General features: G+C 41.8%; 1 protein-coding gene across 8 annotated transcripts in view; it reads right to left on the reverse strand.

Annotated features, from left to right (window-relative positions):
* Window positions 1-21,401, reverse strand: part of TMC1 (transmembrane channel like 1) — a 139,634-nt gene that overhangs the window by 27,263 nt on the left and 90,970 nt on the right. For 6 of the 8 annotated variants that reach the window (XM_077759383.1, XM_077759384.1, XM_077759382.1 and 3 more), the window contains 6 exons: window positions 18,076-18,218; window positions 14,071-14,215; window positions 13,255-13,449; window positions 10,036-10,215; window positions 9,748-9,909; window positions 3,145-3,273 (listed from right to left, as the gene is read on the reverse strand). In XM_077759383.1, the coding sequence (XP_077615509.1) occupies window positions 3,145-3,273; window positions 9,748-9,909; window positions 10,036-10,215; window positions 13,255-13,449; window positions 14,071-14,215; window positions 18,076-18,218 (954 nt within the window). The remainder of the gene's footprint in view (window positions 1-3,144; window positions 3,274-9,747; window positions 9,910-10,035; window positions 10,216-13,254; window positions 13,450-14,070; window positions 14,216-18,075; window positions 18,219-21,401) is intronic. The other 2 variants (XM_077759386.1, XM_077759385.1) reach the window with 2 other exon arrangements.

Raw genomic sequence — 21,401 nt, forward strand, 5'->3', positions numbered from 1 at the left:
TCAGTTCATCTTTATAGGTTTGTTGTGATAATACTTCAGCCATAAATTTATAACTGCAAAACTATATGGGGTCACTTTCAATTTAAGTCACTCTGATACAACCAATATATACAATTCAGCACGTTCAACATAATGGCCATGTCCTGGCCCTGTTTATTCCCAGGCTACATGAACTTAGGCAACTCTCTTCAATTCATAAGCTCTCAATTTTGCAGGTGTGAAATAAAGGGTACATGACCAACTATGTCAAAATTCCACCCAACGTTAACACTCAGTGGATCTCTGGATCTGAGGTTGGAGTCCACGGAGTTTAGTCGTTACAGAAGCTGTTGTAATAAAAGTGAACACAAGCTCCGTGCTGAGAATAGAGTGTGTATAAGATTCTCTTTCTCTCCCTCTGCCCTTCTCCCCAGCTCGAATGGTCTCTCTCCCTCCTCTTCTCTCTCTCTTTCTCTGTTTCTCTCTCTTTCCTTTCCTCCCTTTCTCCTTTCCTCTCTCCCTCCACTACCAAAGTCATGTTGCCTTTGGTTTCTTCTGTGGTATTTATATTTCCTGCTCTGTATTAATAATGATAGCTTGCAGGATCAAAGGGCAGTAAAGAGTGTGCGGACTGGTGGATGAGAATTCCATCTGTACAGGGCAATGGTTTCTCACTCCAGCCAATTTCTGACCAGTGTGAATATGGATCGAATGTTGCCCGCCCTCCCAATATGCCAAGAAAAGCAAAAACTTCATATATTTTTGCATGCAAAACTTCCAGTTTTAAAATACGAGCTCGTTAAAAAACAAACAAATAAAAACCCAACAGAGCAAGCCAACAAAAGCACCCTGTAGACAAAAGAAAAAAAATATATATCGGAAAGCTGAATCGAGGCATCTAGTCCAAGTTTGCAACCTCTCCCTAGGCTTACATCTTTCACATCTCTGTATCCCCTTCTCACCCAGAACAGAGGTTTGCTCATACCGATTTGCACCTAGTGAGCACTCAACTGAGTAAGCTCTCTACGTGATGAGCCAATGATATAGGATCCACCTCAAAGATCCACCATCCACCCTTTACCGTTTAAACTTTGTTTTGATACTGGGCTTCTTTCTAAAGAGGCTTCCAAAGGAACATGGGAAAAAAGTCTCTGTGACCTAAAGCAGAACTCGTCATTTTTCCTGTACTTTGTACTAACCCAAGAGCACCGTCAGCACCCGATAAATAATAAATTACAGTCATTTAATTACAGCTTTTATGCATCCAGGTCATGTTTTATTGACTTCATATTTGAAGCAAAATTTTCTAGCACTTAGGAAGAAAGCAGTAAGGGCTAAAAGGCAAGCATAAGCCAAGCAACAGCCTAGGAAAGGAGTGGCAATTTTTACGTCTGCCTCAGAAGGAGCTGAATCAGACAGGGAAAATAGGAATGAAACCAAGCCAGCTGAATACCTCATAGCAGGGAAGGGAAAACAATACAACAGAACCCTGGATCTATAGCATTACCTCACTGGTGTTCACCAAAGAGCATTACCTAACCGCTTCTGGCTCGTCCCAAAGGCACTTTCAGAGAGGAGGACAGAGATGACCTAATCATCAAAGGTACGATCTCAAAGTCAGATAGCCACGCGGAGGATCCAGGCTGGTGTCTTGGAAAGAAGCTCTGAGGAAAGGACTTGTCTGGAGACTAGAGGGCACGGGGCTGGGGAGAGGTCGGCAGAAAAGGATGCCCTTTCTCTAGCAAGGAGAGAAACATCATTGGCTGGACAATACTAAAGCCAGAACTGACTCCGTGGGCACATCGCTGAAAGCAGGCAGAATTCTGTCAATAGACGGCGTGGCCTTGATGGTGCTAGAATGTAGAGGTTCAACACTATAACAGACAGTCAACATACAATGCCTGCTATGTGAGGTCTAAACATAGAGGTCAAAGCTTCTGTTTTTATAGGGCTTTCATTCAAACTGAGGGAGATGGATTACAAGGTGGTTTTTAAAAGGAATTATCAGATAGTTATACGTCATATGCAGAAATTTAGGGAGGGTGTCGAAACAGAGTGCCTGGTAAAGTACATTCGATGGGAAGGTCAGGGAAGAGTTCAAAGGAGATGACGCATTAGCTGAGTGCTTAATGACAAGAAGGCATCAATCATGCCAAATTCTAAGAATCTATACCCTACAGGGGAAAACAGCTAAGGCAAATACAAGGAGAATCTCGTGTTTGAGCATAACCGAGAATTCCAACATTTATGGACTTTGTAAAGCAAGAACAAAAGTGGTAGAAGTTGAGCTCAGAAAGACAAAACGAAACAGATCCTATAAGGTGTCGAAGGCCTTGGAAAGAGGTTTGGAATTCATTTTAAGTACTTATAAGCCATTGGAGGATTTAAGGTAAGTGATTACAGTCAACTCTTTCAGGTCATAGTTCTCAAGATGACTGTTACATTTGCAAAAGAGGGACAGTGGTCACCTGGCAATGTGGTAGAGTGATGTGTGCTCTGCTGCTGCCCTCGAACTTCGGGGGACGGGGGGCACCTGGGGTTTAGCATAGAGGGTGAGCTGGGGATGGAGTCAGAGAAACTTGCACTGCTGTTGTGGGAAAGGAAACCAACTTGCCGGAGTTCAGGCCCAACACTTGCCAAAGCTCTATCAGCCCCCTGGGTCTTCCTTGAAACTTCCACACACCCCTGCTTCTGTCTGTGCTGAGCTCTCATTACCCTGTGAGCTTTATGAAATAAGCGCCATATTTACTGAATCCTTTTATCCCTCAACACACTGCACGATAACTGTCCAGGACTCTGTTTCATAGAAACAAAGGAATTACCAGAACGTGCAGTTGATACACCCTTCTTGCCCTGCTTCTAGAAATGTCGGCAAGCTTCATGGGGAGGTAGCTGGCTATGAGGCCCAGATTGATTGAGTTCACCATGTTCATGGAAAAGTTGAGGTCTGCTACTCTAGCCATCCTGTGCTGATTTTACCAAAATACCGTACACCATGACACTCGAGTCGGAAACCCTTCTAAATTAGAACCGTACTCACTGGTCTTCGTGTATTAATATCTTACAGGTGGTCCCACCTTCCAAAGTCCTTTTCTTGTACTGTGTGTGCAAATGACAATTCACCCACAAATAATCTGACAAGAGAAAAGTGAATATCATACTTACATATCCGTATTCCAGATCCCAGCACCAACAGTAATTGCAAAATCTCACAAAACAAGCCCGGAGAAAGTCTCCAACGAGGATTGTGACATAAGTGGTCAGAACATCAGAAACGGTCAGCCTCACAAATTCCTGTTGACATATTATCCAGATTAAAACGAGCATGTGTCCCTTCAAATGGCCCCAGGATCGACATCAAGTTCTTTCTGCTTCTGCCTAGTATTAGCTTAGAAACAGCAATTCATAGTTTTTTTTTTTTTTAAAAAGTCAGGCATATCTAGCTAGGGAAGGCTGTTTCACCCTTATTTTTTTAGCCTAAAAATAATGATCTCAACATTCCAAAGCTGCTGTATCAAAAGTCTTCGTGCTGGGAAACTTTTATAGGTATGACATAAGAAACAAAACCAGGAACATATTGGCCACACGTTAGTTTAAAACTTTAATCTGGCAAACAGCATTAGTTATCAAGTTAGAAAGACAAACTTGGAAAAGTACTAGAAGCAAATGTGATATAGGAGTCTTTTCTCTAATGTGTTAAAAAATGCTTATAAATCAGGGACGCCTGAGGGACTCAGTCGGTGAAGCATCCGACTCTTGATCTCTTGATCTCTGCTCAGGTCATGATCTCACAGTTTGGGGGATCAAACCCCCTATGGGGCTCTGCATTGACAATGCGGAGCCTGCTTGGGATTCTCTCTCTCTCTGTCTCTGTCTCTCTCTGCCCCTTCCCTGCTAGCTTCCTTTCTCTCTCAAAATAAATTTAAAAACATTTTAAAAATAAAATAAAATAACCAGTGAGAAAGAATTTTCTCATGGGGTAAAGGACCATTTGAATAGCGGTTGTTCGGTTAATTTCCAGTCTCATACTTCAGAGCAGCGCTTCCCGAAAATCATGCACCATCTCCATGATTCTCGATATGTCCAAGTACCCTAAGAAATATAATTTAGCTCATATTTCTTTTAACTTTCATACCTTTATTCTTAAAAGATAACTACTACTATTATAAATATAATCTGCCATAAGTAGTATTTAACTATAATATACATAGAACACAAGCAAACCTTATGGTATTAAAGACTTTAAAATACAAATTTGAAAACTTAGCATTAGTTTTCACCAACAGCAATGCCTGTGTCAAGGGCTTGTAAGCCAGCAGTATATTTTGGGAAGTGTTGTGACAGACCAGGAATGGAGGTTGGGAAGAATAAGCCAGAAGGAAGAAAAGCTTTTGCACCAGAGCCTGTTAAAACCTGTCACGTGAGTCTTATGCTTGTGGGGACCCACCTGGAAGCCTAGAAGCCATATAGAATAAGCCTCAGAACTGTCCATGCCAGAGACAGAAGAGAGACATAGTGAATCGCCACCTCCCTGCTAGTGAAGGATGGCCCCATGTGGCATTATCACTCCACCCGGGGACGCCACAGAGACTTTGAGGGGAAGGGCCCAGCTGAGATCCTACCGGATAACAGGTGCGTGCAGTTGTTTGTGGCAGCAACAGCTGGAATAAAAAGGTGGGCCAAGAGAGTGTGAGGTTCCTGGATACTCCGGAAGTTTCTATATCTGACTCCTGTCTAACTTCCCATATTCTTCTGGTAATGCTCTCAGCCTCTTCTTCACTCCTGCCCCATTGGCTTTCATTGAGACCCTCAAACTCCAGACTTCTTCAGGCCACAGAACCTTTGCATGTGCTCTTTGCTCCACTCAGTCATTCTTACTTCATCTCTTGACTTAGTTTATACCAACTAATGCGCATCACGGCAGCATCCCTAACTGAGGAAAGTTTCACTCCCCTAGCTGACAAGGGCAAGCTTCTCTATACAAAATTCTCCGATTCCTTGCATTTCATTCTTGCTATCATCGTAAATTTGCAAATTTTGCAAAATTATTCAAGAAATCATAGATTTCACAAGAGCAAGGAACTGGCCCGCCTTTGTGCCTAATGCACCTCTAGTATCCAGCACGATGCTTGCCGCTCAGCATGCGCTCAATAAATGTAGTATGAATGATGGGTGATAGTGAGCTCCTGCAGCCATAACTTTTCCCTTCCCTGTTCTGACCCTCCTTTTCATTCCCCAACCGATCTGAGTTCAGGTTCTAAAAACTAGTATCAATCAGAGGTAGGCAATGAGGGATATTTTTCTGGCTTTTGCTGCCAGGTCAGGAGGACCTCCTCAGGTAAGAGAAAAGTTCAGAGTGTTTTTGAAGTTCCTACATGTTCCTAAACATCCTCATCCAATAACTGATATCCTATTTTTTCCTAAGCAGTGTTCTGTCACCTAAAATACCGGAAATTCCCCAGGTGGCTTAGTCGGTTAAATGTCCGACTCTTGATTTTGGCTCAGGTGATGATCTCACAGTTCGTGAGTTCAGCCCTACATCGGGCTCTGCGCTGACAGGGAGGAGCCTGCTTGGGATTCTCTCTCTCCTCTCTCTCTGCACCTTCTCTCCCTCTCTCTCTCTCTCTCTCAAAAGTAAATAAACATTTAAAAATATACCAGAAGAAGATTCAAACATTATATTTGAGACATAAGAATATTTATTCACAAACCATCAGAAGAAAACAATGCCTGGGATGCCTGGGTGCCTCAGTCAGTTAAGCGTCTGACTTCAGCCCAGGTCATGATCTCATGGTTCGTGAGTTTGAGCCCCACACCGGGTTCTGTGCTGACAGCCAGCTCAGAGCCCAGAGCCTGCTTTGGAGTCTGTGTCTCCCTCTCTCTCTGCCCCACCCCTGACTGCACTTTGTCTCTGTCTCTCAAAAATGAATAAACATTAAAAAAAAAATGCTTTATAAGAGAATCCCCCAAACAGTGGCTCAGCCCACCTCAAGGGCCCATCCAATCCCAGATCCTAGCGTGCTAGCCAGGATGGGAGCGCAGTCCCCACCCAGGCACCCTGTCAAGTGCCACACCTCACGTCTCTCACTCATGACAGTTAGTTAAAATGTCTAGGCAGCTTTGATCAGTAAACCTAAGAGTCACTAGCAGGAAACAAGAACACCATCAACAAGGGGTATCACAAAGGGCCACAGACTCTAGATGGCTCATCGTAGGAGTTTGGAGGGTATGTGTTGATGCTAATTGTGTTTCTAGGGACAATTTAACACTATGGATAAGGATGTAAACTCTAATCAGGCCATATGGGTTAAATGTGGGCTCCTGTGGTTGACTTCATTTAAGAGCCTGAGCAAATTATTTTACTTGTTTAGGCCCCAGTCTCCTTATCTATAAAATAGAGATAACAGAGATAACAATATGACTTACCTCAAAGGGGAATTTAAAAATTCAAGGAGACAGTGCTGAGCACGTTAGGGCCACTCAATAAATGTTAGCCATTGTTATCATTAAGTTTAGTTGTTTGGCTTCCCCAAAATGCAGACCTCAGTATATAGCTTCAAATAGCAGTCTCCCAGGAACGGCTTTGCTGCCTACGTATCAAATATTATTGGAGATGAGACTAAGTGGCTACATCTTGAAATTCCCTGGAGGGACAAAGGAGGCACCAAATCATCTTATCTTCAAACTCAAAGAGAGGTTTGAGGCCCACATCATCCTTGAGGAAAGAAAGCAGAGGGCATCCACGGAGGAGACGAGGAAGCATCTGGAATGTTCTTACAGAACAAAGAATGAGCCTTTGAGGTATGTCCCCATCATTGCATGCAAAGTAGTTGCTTTTACTATTTCTCCTGGAGTCACTGTTTTTAAGTGGTTAAAAGAAATGTCTCTAGGTGCATGGATATTGATCTCTTAAAGACGAGGCTTTCCAGCACGTACGGTTTTTATGTTCCCTGTGTTGTTTTTGTCCCCGGGGACTCTACCTCCCTCAATAGTCTGTTCAGAACCACAGCCTCTTGGGCCAGTTCCCTGCAGACTTTCCCACAAGGGCTGAATGTTCGCCCTAGAGAAAGGAAGGTCAAAAAGAAGGGGGGGGGTAAGGAAAGATGAGGAAGCATGAAGATGGGATTTTTTTTTTTTAAAGATCAAGACAAGCAGCATGGTCCCAAGAAGAACGAAACAAGTGACTTTGCCTTTATTTTAAGTCAGTCTGTGCAGAACTATCACAGAAGCTTCTGCATAACCAGAGACATAAGTAGGCTCCTAGATTGCGTTGGCATTCATATCCAATCAATCACTTTCTCTTCCCCAGAAGACTCAATCTTATTCTTTTTTTTAATGTTTATTTACTTTATTTTGAGAGAGAGAGAGCATGCGCACATGTACAAGAGGTGCAACAGAAGGGGAGGGGTAGAGAGAGAAAGAGAGAGAGAGAGAGAAAATCTCAAACAGGCTCCATGCTGTCAGTGCGGAGCCCACGCTGGGCTTCATCTCACGGGAACCATGAGATCATGACCTGAGCTGAAATGAAGAGTCAGATGCTTAACCAATGGAGCTGACCAGACGCCCCGCCTCAATCTTATTCTTTACAGGTAAGTTCTATCAAGACTGTTAAAGGGTAAACTTCTCAGCCCACATGCCAGTCTGCATTCTAGGGTATATAAAAGAGAACATTTCAAGCTCTTTGAGTGTGTGCAAAAAACGTATTTGCCCAATTTTTTCATTTCTTTCAACTTTAGCTGAAGAGTCAAGGAGCAATCTCAACGTGGTAAGATTTTTGTTAAGCACCAAGACCAGACTTCACTTCAAGGACCTTTGAAATCCAGAAACCTGTGTACCGCTGTGTATGCATTTTCTGTTGCTGCTGTCGCAGATTAACCACAAACTTAGTGGCCTAAGACAACACAGATTTATTTTCTTGTAGTTCTGGAGGTCAGAAGTCAAAAATCAAGGTGTGGGCATCAGGGAGGCATCGGTTTCCCCACCTCGCTCGGCTTCTGGAGACTGCCTGCATTCCTGAGCCCAGAGCCCCCCTTGCTCCATCTTTAAAGCACAACCCTCCACACTGGTTCCACTGCCACATCGGGTTTTTCTGACCTTGACTCCCGTCTCCACTTGTGCTTTCATCAGGTCCATCCACATAATCCAGGATCATTTTCTCATTCCCCGACTTAATCACATCAGCGAAGTCCATTTACCACGGAAGGTAACACAGTCATAAAGACTCCAGTGATTGAGACATGGACGTGTCTGAAGGCCCATTATCCCGTCTGCCACACCTCGGATCACCACACCTCCCCACTAAGTAAAGGCAACTTTCACTTCATCTCATTTCCCTGCATCTCATTTCACTTCATACGTAGTATGTTCTATAAACATGTATGGAATGTGCATGTCTAAGGATTGAGTATTTAATAAAATGTAACTGGAAAGGGAGAGGCTTATCTGGGCCCCTGAAACCTTAAAAATAAAGTAAAATAAAATCCTTAATCATGCCATACTTTTTGGACACAGTCTTCAATCATGTGTTCTAGCATCATATACATTTTTCTCATTTTCCCCCCAAAATTGAAATCACAGTCTGATGAGCATCTAATGGAGCATTGAGGGTATGTAATGATATCTACATTTGTTTATTTCTTTTATTATTTCTTTATTTCTTTTTAATGTTTTATTTATTTTTGAGGGAGAGACAGAGTGTGAATGGGACAGGGTCAGAGAGAGAAGGAGACACAGAATTCGAAGCAGGCTCCAGTCTCTGAGCTGTTAGCAGACCCCAGTGCGAGGCTCAAACCCACAAACTGTGAGATCTTGACCAGAGTCAAAGTAGGACGCTTAACTGACTGAGCCACCCAGGTGCCCCTATCCACATTTGTTTAAATTGTATTAGCTTTATAAGACTACCACTAACTTTTAATTTTTCCTTTTATATTGCCAAAAAGAAGTACACAGCAAAAAATTATTCAAATAATTCCACAAGACCATGTTACTGCTGAAGCTGAACTCTTGTCCAGCAGGCAGGCAGATGCATGATGACTTATTTAAAAATATCTCTTCATCGTCGATGAACCAAAGTCCAAAGTCAGCTTATGAAATGCACATTAAAATGAAAGATTGGAAAAAATTGGATCTGTATAGTAGTAAGAGGCATGCAATAGTTTATTGTTGTTGCTTTTGCTTAATTTGGTTTCCTCTATTGGACAGAAAGCCATATGAAACATTACTTCTTTTCTCTGTTAAAATAACAGTAGTCTCTGACTGGGGCCATTTACATAATCATCATGAAAACAACTATCTTAAAATAGTATTTCCTTTAACACCTAAGGAACCAATTATCTGACAAAAATGGACATTCCTGAAATTAGTATTAGTGTGTGCTCCCCAAAGAATCTTTTTCTTTTCATGGAAAACAGGTAATATTAAGTAGAGCTCCACTGAAATATTCACCTGAGCCTGTATCTAAATCTAGGTGCTTTCTTATAACACAAATCGAAAAGAAACATCTCCTCACACCATTTAAAAATATCCTTTCTTTATACACAATGTAAAAAAGGTGTAGAAGTAGTACTTACCTCCAAAATGGGTGTGAGGACTGCATGAGCTAATAGATTTGAAACTCACAGCCAGCGCGTGGTAAGCATTCAATCAAGCTTAGGTATATATATTTTTTTACTAAGCAATAAAAAAGATCGGCCACTCTTGGGAAAGAGATAATTGATCCCGCTCCTTTTTAATTCATTAATTGTCATACATTTGTGCTTGTGACGTTACCTGTCCCACCATTGTTTCCCAGCAGGGTCCCCGAGGTACATCTGCAGGGTGCACAAAAAATGGTGGTCCCGTGCTATTTCCCGAGAGTGATGCATTATAGGCCTTGATCATGTTGGCTTCCCACAGGGTAATATTGGCCTTTACCAGCTTCTCTTCTTCAATCTTGGGGGCAAAGGGATGCAAACAAAAATGGAGACAACACAGATTTCAAAGGCATTTCTAAGAACCCGGAGACAGGGAATGGTAATAACACCCTGATGCCAAGAACAATCCAGATACAAGACTTACCTTGTTGTTAATCTCATCCATCAAGGCAAGAATAAATACATACAAGTTGCCTAAGAGTAGAGCAAAAATGCGGCCCAGTAGCCATTTCAGGGCAATGAGAGGATGGTAGTCTTCCAATTCGGCAAATAAGTCAAACAGCGTTGGACAGAACATCCCCAGAAGGGACATGACCATGTTCATCTACAAGGAGACACAAAGAATTAACTACGTTGGGGCGCCTGGGTGGCTTAGTCGGTTAGGCGTCCGACTTTCGCTTAGGTCGTGATCTCTCGGTTCGTGGGTTCGGGCCCCAAGTCGGGCTCTGTGCTGACTGCCGGCTCAGAGCCTGGAGCCTGTTTCGGAGTCTGTGACTCCCTCTCTCTCTGACCCTCCCCTGCTCACGTTGTCTCTCTCTCTCTCTCTCCTAGAAATAAATAGAAAATTAAAAAAAAAAAAAGAATTAACTAAGTTAATGGTATCTTTCAAAATATTTTTGCTTTCCTCCAGAAATTTGCAAGATTTCAGCTAGGTTTCCTTGATCTTTTATAAGACTAAAGAAGATTATCTCATGCATTTTTTAAATTTGATCTTAATAAAACAACAAAGACATTATTCAGCTCCCATGCTCAGGATGTACTTGGTTCTGAGCTTGTATATGTGCCAGTAATAATAGTCTGTTTCCTGGTATAATGAGGGAGGTAATTTACATCACCTTCTATCCAAAGAACACAAACTGTTCCACATGAGAACTGATTCTGATATGGTGATACACGTTGCAACAAGATTTCCAAAGGAAATGGAAAATGATCTGCTTGAGGAATGAGGTCCAAACTAGAGACACTAATTTGACAATTACCAGTTTATGGGCTGGTTCTGTCAGTTAGAATAAATGAGCTCCCGGGGATGGGTTCAGGACTAAATACTGAATTCTGAGGAATACATACTATTAGGAGAAAAAAAAATCTAATGGGTTTATCTAAGAAACAGGACATTCAGAGAAACAAAAGAACACAGGCATGATGTTATCACAGCCAAGTAGGAAAGTTCCAGCTCCAGGAATGAAGAACTGGTTTATAATACCACTTTGTGTGTGTGTGTGTGTGTGTGTGTGTGTGTGTGTGTGTGAGTGAGAGAGAGACAGAGAAAGACAGAGAGAGAGAGACAGAGAGACAGAGAAAGACAAAGAGAGAATATATGAAAGAGAAAGAACAGAGAGAATATATGAAATGTACCAAATGTCTGACACCTTTATAATTGCAATATTGGGCTAAATTAAATCAGAGGGGGAAAAATCCAGCTCATGAGGGGGAAAAGCCTCCTTAAATGAAAAAAAATATCTCTGGCAAACCCTGGCAATGGTCTTTCCTAAATACCTGCTTCAGACGGTCACTTCACTACTAAACATTTCCTATTTCCCACTTCTTGACTCCATGATTTGAATGATTATAACTACCCCACTGTATCTATAGTATCTTTTAATGTTTATTTATTGGGGGGGGGGCGGCAGGCAGAGAGAGAAGGAGACAACAGAATCCGAAGCAGGCTCCAGGCTCTGAGCTGTCAGCACAGAACCTGACGCGGGCCTCAAACTCATGAACCATGAGATCATGACCTGGGCTGAAGTCAGATGCTTAACTGACTCAGCCACCCAGGAGCCCCACTACCAGACTCTTTAAGAAAATAAGTGTCAATATGGTTTTTCCCAGTTTTATTAAGAGCGTTATATTATATTAAGAGCATAATGAAGAGGAACTAAAAATCAGCATGGCCTAATACAATCAGCACTATATAATTTCAGCCTAAAGTAAAAGGTTGGCAGATCCTGTGCTATCTTTTATAAGGTAAACTTAAATCCATTAATGCATCTAATTAATCCCTATTGCTACCTTTGTTGGCCCTGCAGACTTTAGGAGAAAACGGCTGTTAAAACAGACTCTTACATAGAGAGATCCTTCTAATGAAGGTCATTTGCTATGACCTTTACTATGGTTCATTTATACAAAAAATATGATCAGTAAGAACCATGGAGATGAAAGTGGCATGATAATTCTGCCTATGATAGCAGCGATCACAACCATAAGAAGAGACTTTGACAGCAAGCTTAATAAATGCTTTGAGGTTCTCCTCTGTTTTAAATAAATAAAATCACTCTACCTAAAGAAGTCTGTGCTGTTATAGTCTCTTAAATGTACAGCCTCCCTTCTCCAGTGTTACCACTTCTGAAATACCTAGAGTGTTTTGGAATCTTTTGTTGTAATAGGCTATCTTATATCTTGTCCAAGATCTTTCTAGAAAATACTATGCTGATAAAGACTTTCTGAATCGTTTTGGTCTACCAGGCTCTGTAGAAGGTTTGGTGTGGGAAGTCTACACTTCCAACAGCCTAAATCTATACATACTTTGAAAATGCCCAAGTTAAAAATGAGGCCACAGCATATTCCATAACATTTTATGAAAGGAAACAGGCCCTAGCAACAACACAAACCAATGATTTCCTTTTTCTAAACATGTAAATTTCCTTATTCTAAATGTCTGACCTCCTTCGTCTAAGTGGGTAGATATCTTGAAGATAAATGACAACCATATTTAATTCCAGGCAAAGAGCTGGCCTTCCTCGTTTGATTATCTTTCGAAAGGGGAGGAAATAAGTCAAGGGGAAGAGAAGGTGGTAAATGTGCAGTGAGGCTTCTAGGGAAAAGCAGAGAGAATCCCAGACTTGCTCAAAGTGCGGAGACAATCTGATGTTTCTGGTGAGATAAACATAGGAATCAAAAGCTCTATCATTGCTGCTTCAAAGAATTCGGGCAATAATTGGATCTTTCAGTGACAGATGCAGTCTACAGAGAAAGAAACATGGAGTCATGGAAGGAGCGTTGACCTTGAAATAAAGATTCCTAGGTTTTAAGTCGCTCTTCTCCATGGTTCCCTGACCGTGAATACATCCCTCTCCTGACACTCATTAACCGCATCTGTAAAACGTACTGGTTGGAACATATGTGTTCTAACGTCTCTCCCAACTCTAACTTTCCATTAAGTCACAAAATGAAAAACAGACAGTAGACAGATTTGGAAATAAGGCTGGAATAGAGTGGAAAAGGCGTGAGAGGGCTATTTAATGGTCAGGGCAGCATGGAGAAGACAGGTAAAGGATGGGCTTATTTAATGTCCCACCAGAGAAGCAAATCCCACACCATCTCAAATGTCAGGTTCTAAGCACATAAAAAGCATGCAGAGACGAACTTCATTCTTTTCCCACCACCCAAGGGTGTCAGGGTCTTGCTGTGCAAATTCCTGGGATCGCTTCACAGCCCAAAAGATGAGGTATCCACTCCCGCCAAGTGTTAGAAACACGAAGAAGTTAGCAAGAAACCTCAGGAATCTGATCAAGTGGACGTTTTCTTCTACTTGGGCTGCTCTCTCCTCTATGATAGCTTCCTGTACCCAAGCAAAACAGAAAAAGAATGATGTGTCCCAGCTACAAAAAAAAAGGCTCACAAACTCAGAAAATATTTTTGCAAACATCAAAACATGAGGAATGAAAATGTTCGCTCTCTCTGGGATTCCACAAACCAGGCAAATGTCGCCAGCAAGTGAGGACATGTGAGAGAACGAACAAAGAATTCTTACAACCAAACTCTGATTGATCTAATACAGGATTAACCTTCTGTCTACATTCTCTCTCAATACCGTGTTTTCTTTAAAGCTACAGAAAGAAGACTTCAGAGTCATTTTAAATATCGAGCTAACTTATTCCTGTAAATAATTATGAGCATCGTTCTGTTATTTAAACTATCTGATTCTGATTACTAGCCGTCTCCTGTTTCGAGCCAACGGCATTATTTTTATTACCAAAGTTAGAGAAGCCATCGTCCCATCATGGGTTGTCAGATATTTTCCAATCGCAATCAGGACACTGCCTGGATCCTGCTAGGCTGAAAGGATGAGTTATTCTTTCTTTTAATTGTCAGGATATTTTGCTCGCTAAGCCATACAGAGTGGTTTCAGTTTTACTGTTTAGAAATACAGAAGAAGGGCTCGTGAAGTTGATGTGTTTACCTTAAAGTTCATGGTGATAGAATTGAATTTGTTGTCTGCTGTTTCTGGATTGCCAATCAGGTAGTCCCAGCTGGTGAACACCTTCCAGCTGAAGTTGAAGGTGTTGTCGTCACCACCGCCATCATCACCGATATTTTTGGTCATCCTGTGAAAACAGCGAGTTTGATCCACCCCCCAGAATACACACAGAAAGGGAGAGGGTCGGGAGTGGTACGATATCAGTTATAGGTAAACTGGAGAAGCAATGTCCCAAAAGCATGTATTTCCAAATGAAGTTTGCTCTTATCACCAGAAAATCAAAGTTTATTTTCAAATTTTGGCTTTGTTTTACTTCTCTAAACTGTTCATTTTTAGGACTTTCAGGATTAAAAGAGAATGAAGCATTGATGATTTTAACAACTAAACAGGTTTCATAAAAATATGTATCTGTATTGTTTTCCTCACCTGCTTTCTTAGTGTCCTATACTTGTTCTTAATCCTTTGTGGGATAATATCTCTTTAGAAATCTGATGAAAACCAATGGATCCTTCCCTGGGCGGGGGGGAGTAGAAATATGTGTAGACTCAAAACTATTCTACACAATTTTAACTTATTTCCAGATCTCCCTACAGCTAGGAATGAGCTAACCCAGGGCAGGGCAGGAAGCTCCTCGATGGATTTAATTCCCCCTGTCCAGAATCTCTTCCCAAAGAACAGATAGAATGCATGAAATTTCTCCATACTATACAACTTTTGAACAAAAATCAAAAGTCTTATACACACACACACACACACACAATTCTTACACAACCTTAGTGCCAACATGTTACATATCTTCAAATCTATATCTTCTAATATATATAAATTACTGATTGGAATGTATATATATATATATACATATATATATATATAGAGAGAGAGAGATNCTGATTGGAATATATATATATATATAGTTTTGTTTTGTGTTTTTGTTGTTTTTGTTTGCTTGGAGAGCTTTAAATGCGTTTACTTACAGTTTATTTCAGTGGTCAGAGATCTATATTCCACTCACTCCACTTCCTTTTTCCCCCTTATCACTATAAATAGCAAAATTAAAATTTCATATGATACATATTATAAAATGATCCCAGAGGGTTTGGGTTTTGTGAATATTATAGTGATATAGAACCGAGAAGGAAAGAAACACAATAATGTAGTGACATAAAGCTGACATGATAGGCTGACAGGTATCTCTGAGGTCGCCGACATTCAGCTCCCCTTCTTAGAGAAGTTGATATATTTTAAATGGGTTAATGTGTTATGAAAAATAACCAAAAACAATTATCCTTTACATCAGTCTATCACTTTATCCTTTGAAATGGTGTTTCGTGCATTACCATATTTGCCCCTTCTCAAAAACTGAGCAAAATGTTGAGGTAGTTAATATTACTCTTTTTTCACAGGTGGGGAAGCTAAGGGTTAACATTATGAAGTGATTTGCTGGACGTTATCCAGCAGTTAACCACGGAGGTAGGTCAAGGGCCTAGGTTCTCTGACATCACTCTGGTGCCCAAGCTAGGACTCCATGAGATCCGTCGGATCACATACAGTGATTTTTTTGTAGGTCGAAAGGTGTTGAAATCAAAGATTCCCAATGGTTTATCCTAGAGAGAAAATTATTTGTGTGATTAATATGCCACTGTCCATTTCTGTGCTGTCGCTGAGGTAAAGGCAGGGCCCCCGGTAAAAATGGATGCCTGACCCATTTACGTTTTGACTGTAGCTTCACTGGCAAAATTGTGTAGCTGTAGACAGCCTCCCAGCTAAGGGAGCGTGAGCTGGACAAACACATGGGGAACACCCAGTGTGTGGGAATCGATAAGAAAGGGAATAGAATGCTGAAAGGGGTAAGGAAAGATCCCGAAGACAAACTGCTCATAGCATATTTTTGTTGAGAGGCACTCCGCATATCTAGAAAACATTCCGTGGACAGCTCAATCCCTTGCCCGTAGAGGGAAAAAGTGTACATACCTATGAAAATTCTTCCCTTTGCAAGGAGGTTATGGTCTTGAACTACTGCCTCTACAAGAAGTCAAGAAGTACCCTTAACATATCATTGGCTTTTGCTGGGAGNAAGCGGGGCCCACCAATGTGAGACTTGAACTCACAAACGGTGAGATCCTGACTTGAGCAGAAGTCAAACGCTTAATGACTGAACCACCCAGGCCCCCTTTGCTGAGAGGTTATAGAAAGCAACTGTTGCATTAGTGCCTTTGCCTAGGGTTTCATACTAGACTTCCTGCATGGGACAAGTTTATATCTCTGTTTACGTGCTTGGATCACTTGGTCATTTTGTGGGTATATATAAAGGTTTTTAATAAATCAAGTAAATACCTCCCTGAATCCTAAGCCAACAGGGTCACTATAGTGTAGCCTCTGCTAAAATGAAAGTCAGGAATAGAAAGGGGGTTGAAAGGCAGGTAGGAAACAACTCTCTAGAAGCTCACAGGATAAGCCCATTATGGATGGGAAAAAAAATTACAGCAAGCATCCTACTACACTAAATAGCATGTATTACATTCTTGAGAAAAAAGAAATTGAGGCAAATATTTGACTGCAAAGGATAACATATATGGATACAATATATATATTAACTGTATATTGGCCACAACCTCTGTTTGTCCCTTAGTTTACAGCTGTTACTTCAACTGAACATCATGAGGGCAGGGACTTTATTTTGCTCTAAAATAAATCCTAAACTAAATCCTCGGGCACTGGCTAGCCTCCTCCCGCCCCAGATCGCCCACAGCAATTGATCAAATTTTAAATAAATGAATAAATATATGAATTGTGATTTTTGGAAATCAAGCTAGCAATTGACTGACGGACCAACATAGAAACAATACTCACGAGGCCTCTGTAATGTAACTGGCAGCCCTGATTTTAATTTTGCCAAATCAGAATGGCGAAAAGACCAGAAAGAACATAGATTTGGGAAGGTGGTAATACTTTATTAGGTAGACAGATACCTTATATTTAGGATCTCTGATTATATTTGGACAGGTGGATCAATATTGGAAGTGAGGTCTACATTAAGGGCTTTTTTCAAGTCCTTTCAGGACTTGAAAACTAGATAGGAACAGTTTTCTCCAATGGAACCAGTAAGTTTGAGAGAGACAAGGCACAAAGTGTGACCGACCGTTCCAGAGAGCTCCTGCTCTGGGTAATGTGGACCCTCAGGGAAGAGGTCCTATTCTGCAATGAAGCAAAAGGCCAATTCACCTTGTTCATGGTCAAATAAAAGTGTTGGGATATCAATTGAGGTGTCTCACGTCTTCTAAGCTAGTTCAGAGAATTGGTTGAAGGGTTACACAGACTGCTCATAGCCCCAGATGGCTGTACTCGGTTTCTGCAGTGTGTCTGAACAGGGTATTACACATATATTGCAGGCGGGGGGCAGAGAGGATGAAGGGCATCATTATCAGTTCTCCAATGAAAGTCTTCTCCAAGCTCTAACAAATGTTCTTCCAACATAAACCATGATTCTGCAATGGATCATGAAGGTCTCAATGGGGGCCATTTGTTTTTGCTGTCTTACACAACTGATTATTTTGGTTGAATGACTATCCCTTTTTTTTTTTTTAAATGAACAGAGAAGAACAATTTCTGCCTATTGAGCTGATTCTGCAACATGCAAACTTCTCTGCACACAAAAACAGGTGCCAGCAGCTGGTTCCCTATCTTGCTTGCAACATTGATCCATATTGTGAAGTCCAAAAAGGCAATCTCTTCCAGAGCTGCTTAAACACAGGGTAGGTGTGCAACCCCGTGAGGTGATCCAAAGGCCTGTACTTGGGTTCAACCCTTTTGTCCCGGGGATGTCATAGTCTAACAGTAGCATTGATATTAAAACTACCTTTTATCTCTTACACACTCAGTATCCTCTAGGTATAAAATAGAATAAAAGTTATATCCAATTCTGAAATTAATCCTTCCCTTTGATTCCAGACATCACGTCTTGCTTCCCGAGAGACCAATAAAACTTACGCTTTAAGGACGACCAGAAAGCTGTATCCAATGCACATGATCCCCACCAGAAAATAGGAGAGCGGCAGCCTGAAATTCATCCATCCAATTGTTCGTTTATTGTCATAATAGCCATAAAAGAGGACGGAATATTGTGCCAAGCCCTAAAATCCAACAACAATGCTACTTAGCAGATGTTATGAAGAGCAACTCAAAGACAAAAGATAGACTTTTAAGAGAAACAACAAAATGGCATTAATTTTCAAACTTGAGAGTCGAGCCCTATTGTTTTTGCTTTATAGAGCAAATGTCTCAGCTGCTACATTGATTGGCAAGCATCTTGATTTACTCGAAATTCAGGGACTTCTAAATAGGCCAAATTTTTAACCAAATACAGGCTTGCTCAGCTGTGGAACCATTACCGTGAAATTCCCATTGATTGAAACATCAAAATACACTTCATAGTGCCATTAGATTTCCAATTTGAAGAGCTTGCTTAACATTTGGGGAGGATCTGAAGCGTGCTTCCTCAAAGCGTTGTGGTACATTTCCACTTCCAGTCACCTGAGCCACAGTTAGATTGCTTCTTCTCAAGCTACAGAGGTGGCGGCTCAGCTCATATGGAGCAAAGGTGAAGAGCAAGTGAATGCCATGGGAACCAACCTGCATAGCCTTGTAAGCATCAAGCTTATGAGCGCATTCTCCCACAGCAAGCACGTTTATTCATGCAATGCCATGCTCTCTCCTTACAATTGTCTGCCAGATCATTAGAATCGCCATCTCCCAAGGCTACCTGAGTGACCCTCTTTCTACTCAGAACATTGGCATATTCTGAAGCTCTTTCTTTTATCGTGGTCTTCATCTTTCTCGCCTCCACTTCACTGTGGTTTTCACTCTCAGCTGAGAAGCACGTTTCCTATACTACTACATATCCACTTTCCCAGCTTCCTTCTGACTTTATCTCTCTGGAAAAAAAAAACTTAAAATTTCTATGTTTTGTGAAGCGAGGCAGTAATCACTTGCCAGTGTGAGGCTTCCTCTGGGGATCAAGTGAGTCACCCTTGAACCTTAGAAAGTCCAACTAGCTCCCTTTAACATCATTTATACGCAGCCAGGGACTTTAAAGGCCACTATTGAAGAGGACAGGAGAAGTGGGGAGGAAGGGTAAGAGGAAGAGGAGGAAATCCCCTGGATGTCCATTCCCAGAGGAAGATTGAAGACAAGCCGTTTAGAAAATTGCCTTAAACGAAGATTATGCCTGGCTCAAAACAGAGGTCAGCGAAGATCTGGAATAGTTATTGCTTTTGACATTTGCAGCAAGTCTATGTTCTAATACTGTGTAATAATTGGCAGGGGAAAAAAAATCCAAAAAATCTCAGAAGAGCTCATGAGCTACCAGTAGGGTCGGGATGCAATGAGAGGGATGCAGAGAAAAATTGAAGGGCTTCCCCTCACCACACCTGCCTGTTGTCTGCATTTTTTCAGCTCAAGAAAAAAAAATCTGACCCAAAAGAAAATCTGGGACTAACTAATAGAAACCTAGAGGTTCCTGAGTGGCTCAGTTGGTTAAGCATCCGACTTTGGCTCAGGTCACGGTTCGAATCCATGGTTCATGGGTTTGAGCCTCGTGTGGGGCTCTGTGCTGACAGCTCAGAGCCTGGAGCCTGCATTGGATTCTGTGTCTCCCTCTTTACTCTTTCCCTGCTTGCAGTCTCTCTCTCTCTCTCTCAAAAATAAATAAACACTAAAACAAGTATTTTTAATAATAAAAAAAGAACTTCCTCAAATTGGGGAAGCAAATGGGCTAATCTCTGCCCAAGATAAGAAACCACTTACAGAGGGACTGACCAACGGCCCAGGACCCAGAAATCAGGCCAGGAAAATAATCACTGGCAGGATCTCCACACCTAGTTCAATGGTAAAAGATGCCATCGTCTTTAATATCAGCTTTAGCAATAATAAAGGTGACATGCTGACCTCCATTCAACACTTTGTCTTATTTCTGGTTAGCTCACAACCTGGTTAAAGAAGGTAGGGGTTATTATTTACCATGACTTTCCCACCCAGCAACGACTTAATAGCCCTATTACTACTTAGCAGACGAAGAAACTGAGCTTTATTATTTTTAATGTTTATTTATTTTTGAGTGACAGAGTGTGAATGGGTGAGGGAAAGTGGAAGGGGGGGTGGGGCAGAGGATCCGAAGTGGGCTCTGCACTGGTAGCAGCGAGCCTGATGTGGGTGGGTCTTGAAATCACAATCCACGAGACCTTGACCCGAGCCGAAGTTGGACACTCAAGTGACTGAGCCACCCAGGCACCCCAAAAAACTGAGCTATAAAGAGGTGAAGTAATTTGTGCATACTCACATAAGCAGTAAGTGACAGTCTGACCTTGAACTGGGTCTGATTCCAATCCATGTACCTAATGACTCCTGTGCTGGCTTCTCCCACGCTTCGCCTTCCATCCCTTGTACCCTGCTAATGCCATACCTTCCCAGCAATACAAACAAGAAACCCTACCAACTTAGCAGGGCCTTGACCTACACCCTTGGATCGATCCATGGCGGTGCCAGGACTTCCAGGGAAGGACCTGAACACCCCTCCTGTAGATTTCAAAGGGCCTCACGTCCATGGACTTAAACATTACAACCTGACGTCTTTTTCTAGTTCATAATGACAGTCCTGGGATTAAAAGTCCCCCTGAAAACATGAAAGGAGAAAGCAGATCGAAAACCAGTATCTGGTGAGCATGTTAGGTTAGGACAGTAGCTACTGGGGAAGCTGGCTCATCTGGTGTGTGTCCCATTCAATGGCTGGCACTTCATAAATATTAGATGGCAAGCAAAAGGCATAAGATTTGTACTTGGTGGGTTTTTTTTGAATACTGATTATTTCACAAAGTTTCTTCCATTTGCCTATTACTACCTATGCAGCCAAGCATGTAAATGAAAGAGGCACTATTGAATAACACAATTTTGAAAAGCTTTTTCCAAGTCATCTTAGTAGCATATTGAAGGGTGACTTTAAACAGCCTTCCCCTGCCACCCCGTGGGCACCCCCCTCACTCCACACATCTTTCCCTTTCCCTTCAAACTCCAACGGCAGACATCTGGAAGTGACTAAAATAGCAATGACTCCTAGCCTAGCCAAAGTTCTATTCAGTTTCCATGTCAGCGCGCATGGCTTTCCCTGTGGGAGCACTCTCCCACCCCAAAATCTGTGACGGAGAAGCCACAGTCAGAGCCAAGTTCCAAATGAGCAGGAAACATTCCCATCCAACTCTGGGCTCTATGCTTGTACATCATCTATTAAGCTTCTAATTTCTGTTTGGATGCTGCAGCTGGTC

The sequence above is a fragment of the Crocuta crocuta genome, unplaced genomic scaffold (assembly GCF_008692635.1).
Source record: "Crocuta crocuta isolate KB4526 unplaced genomic scaffold, BGI_CrCroc_1.0 scaffold41, whole genome shotgun sequence".
In the NCBI taxonomy this organism is placed as follows: domain Eukaryota; kingdom Metazoa; phylum Chordata; class Mammalia; order Carnivora; family Hyaenidae; genus Crocuta; species Crocuta crocuta.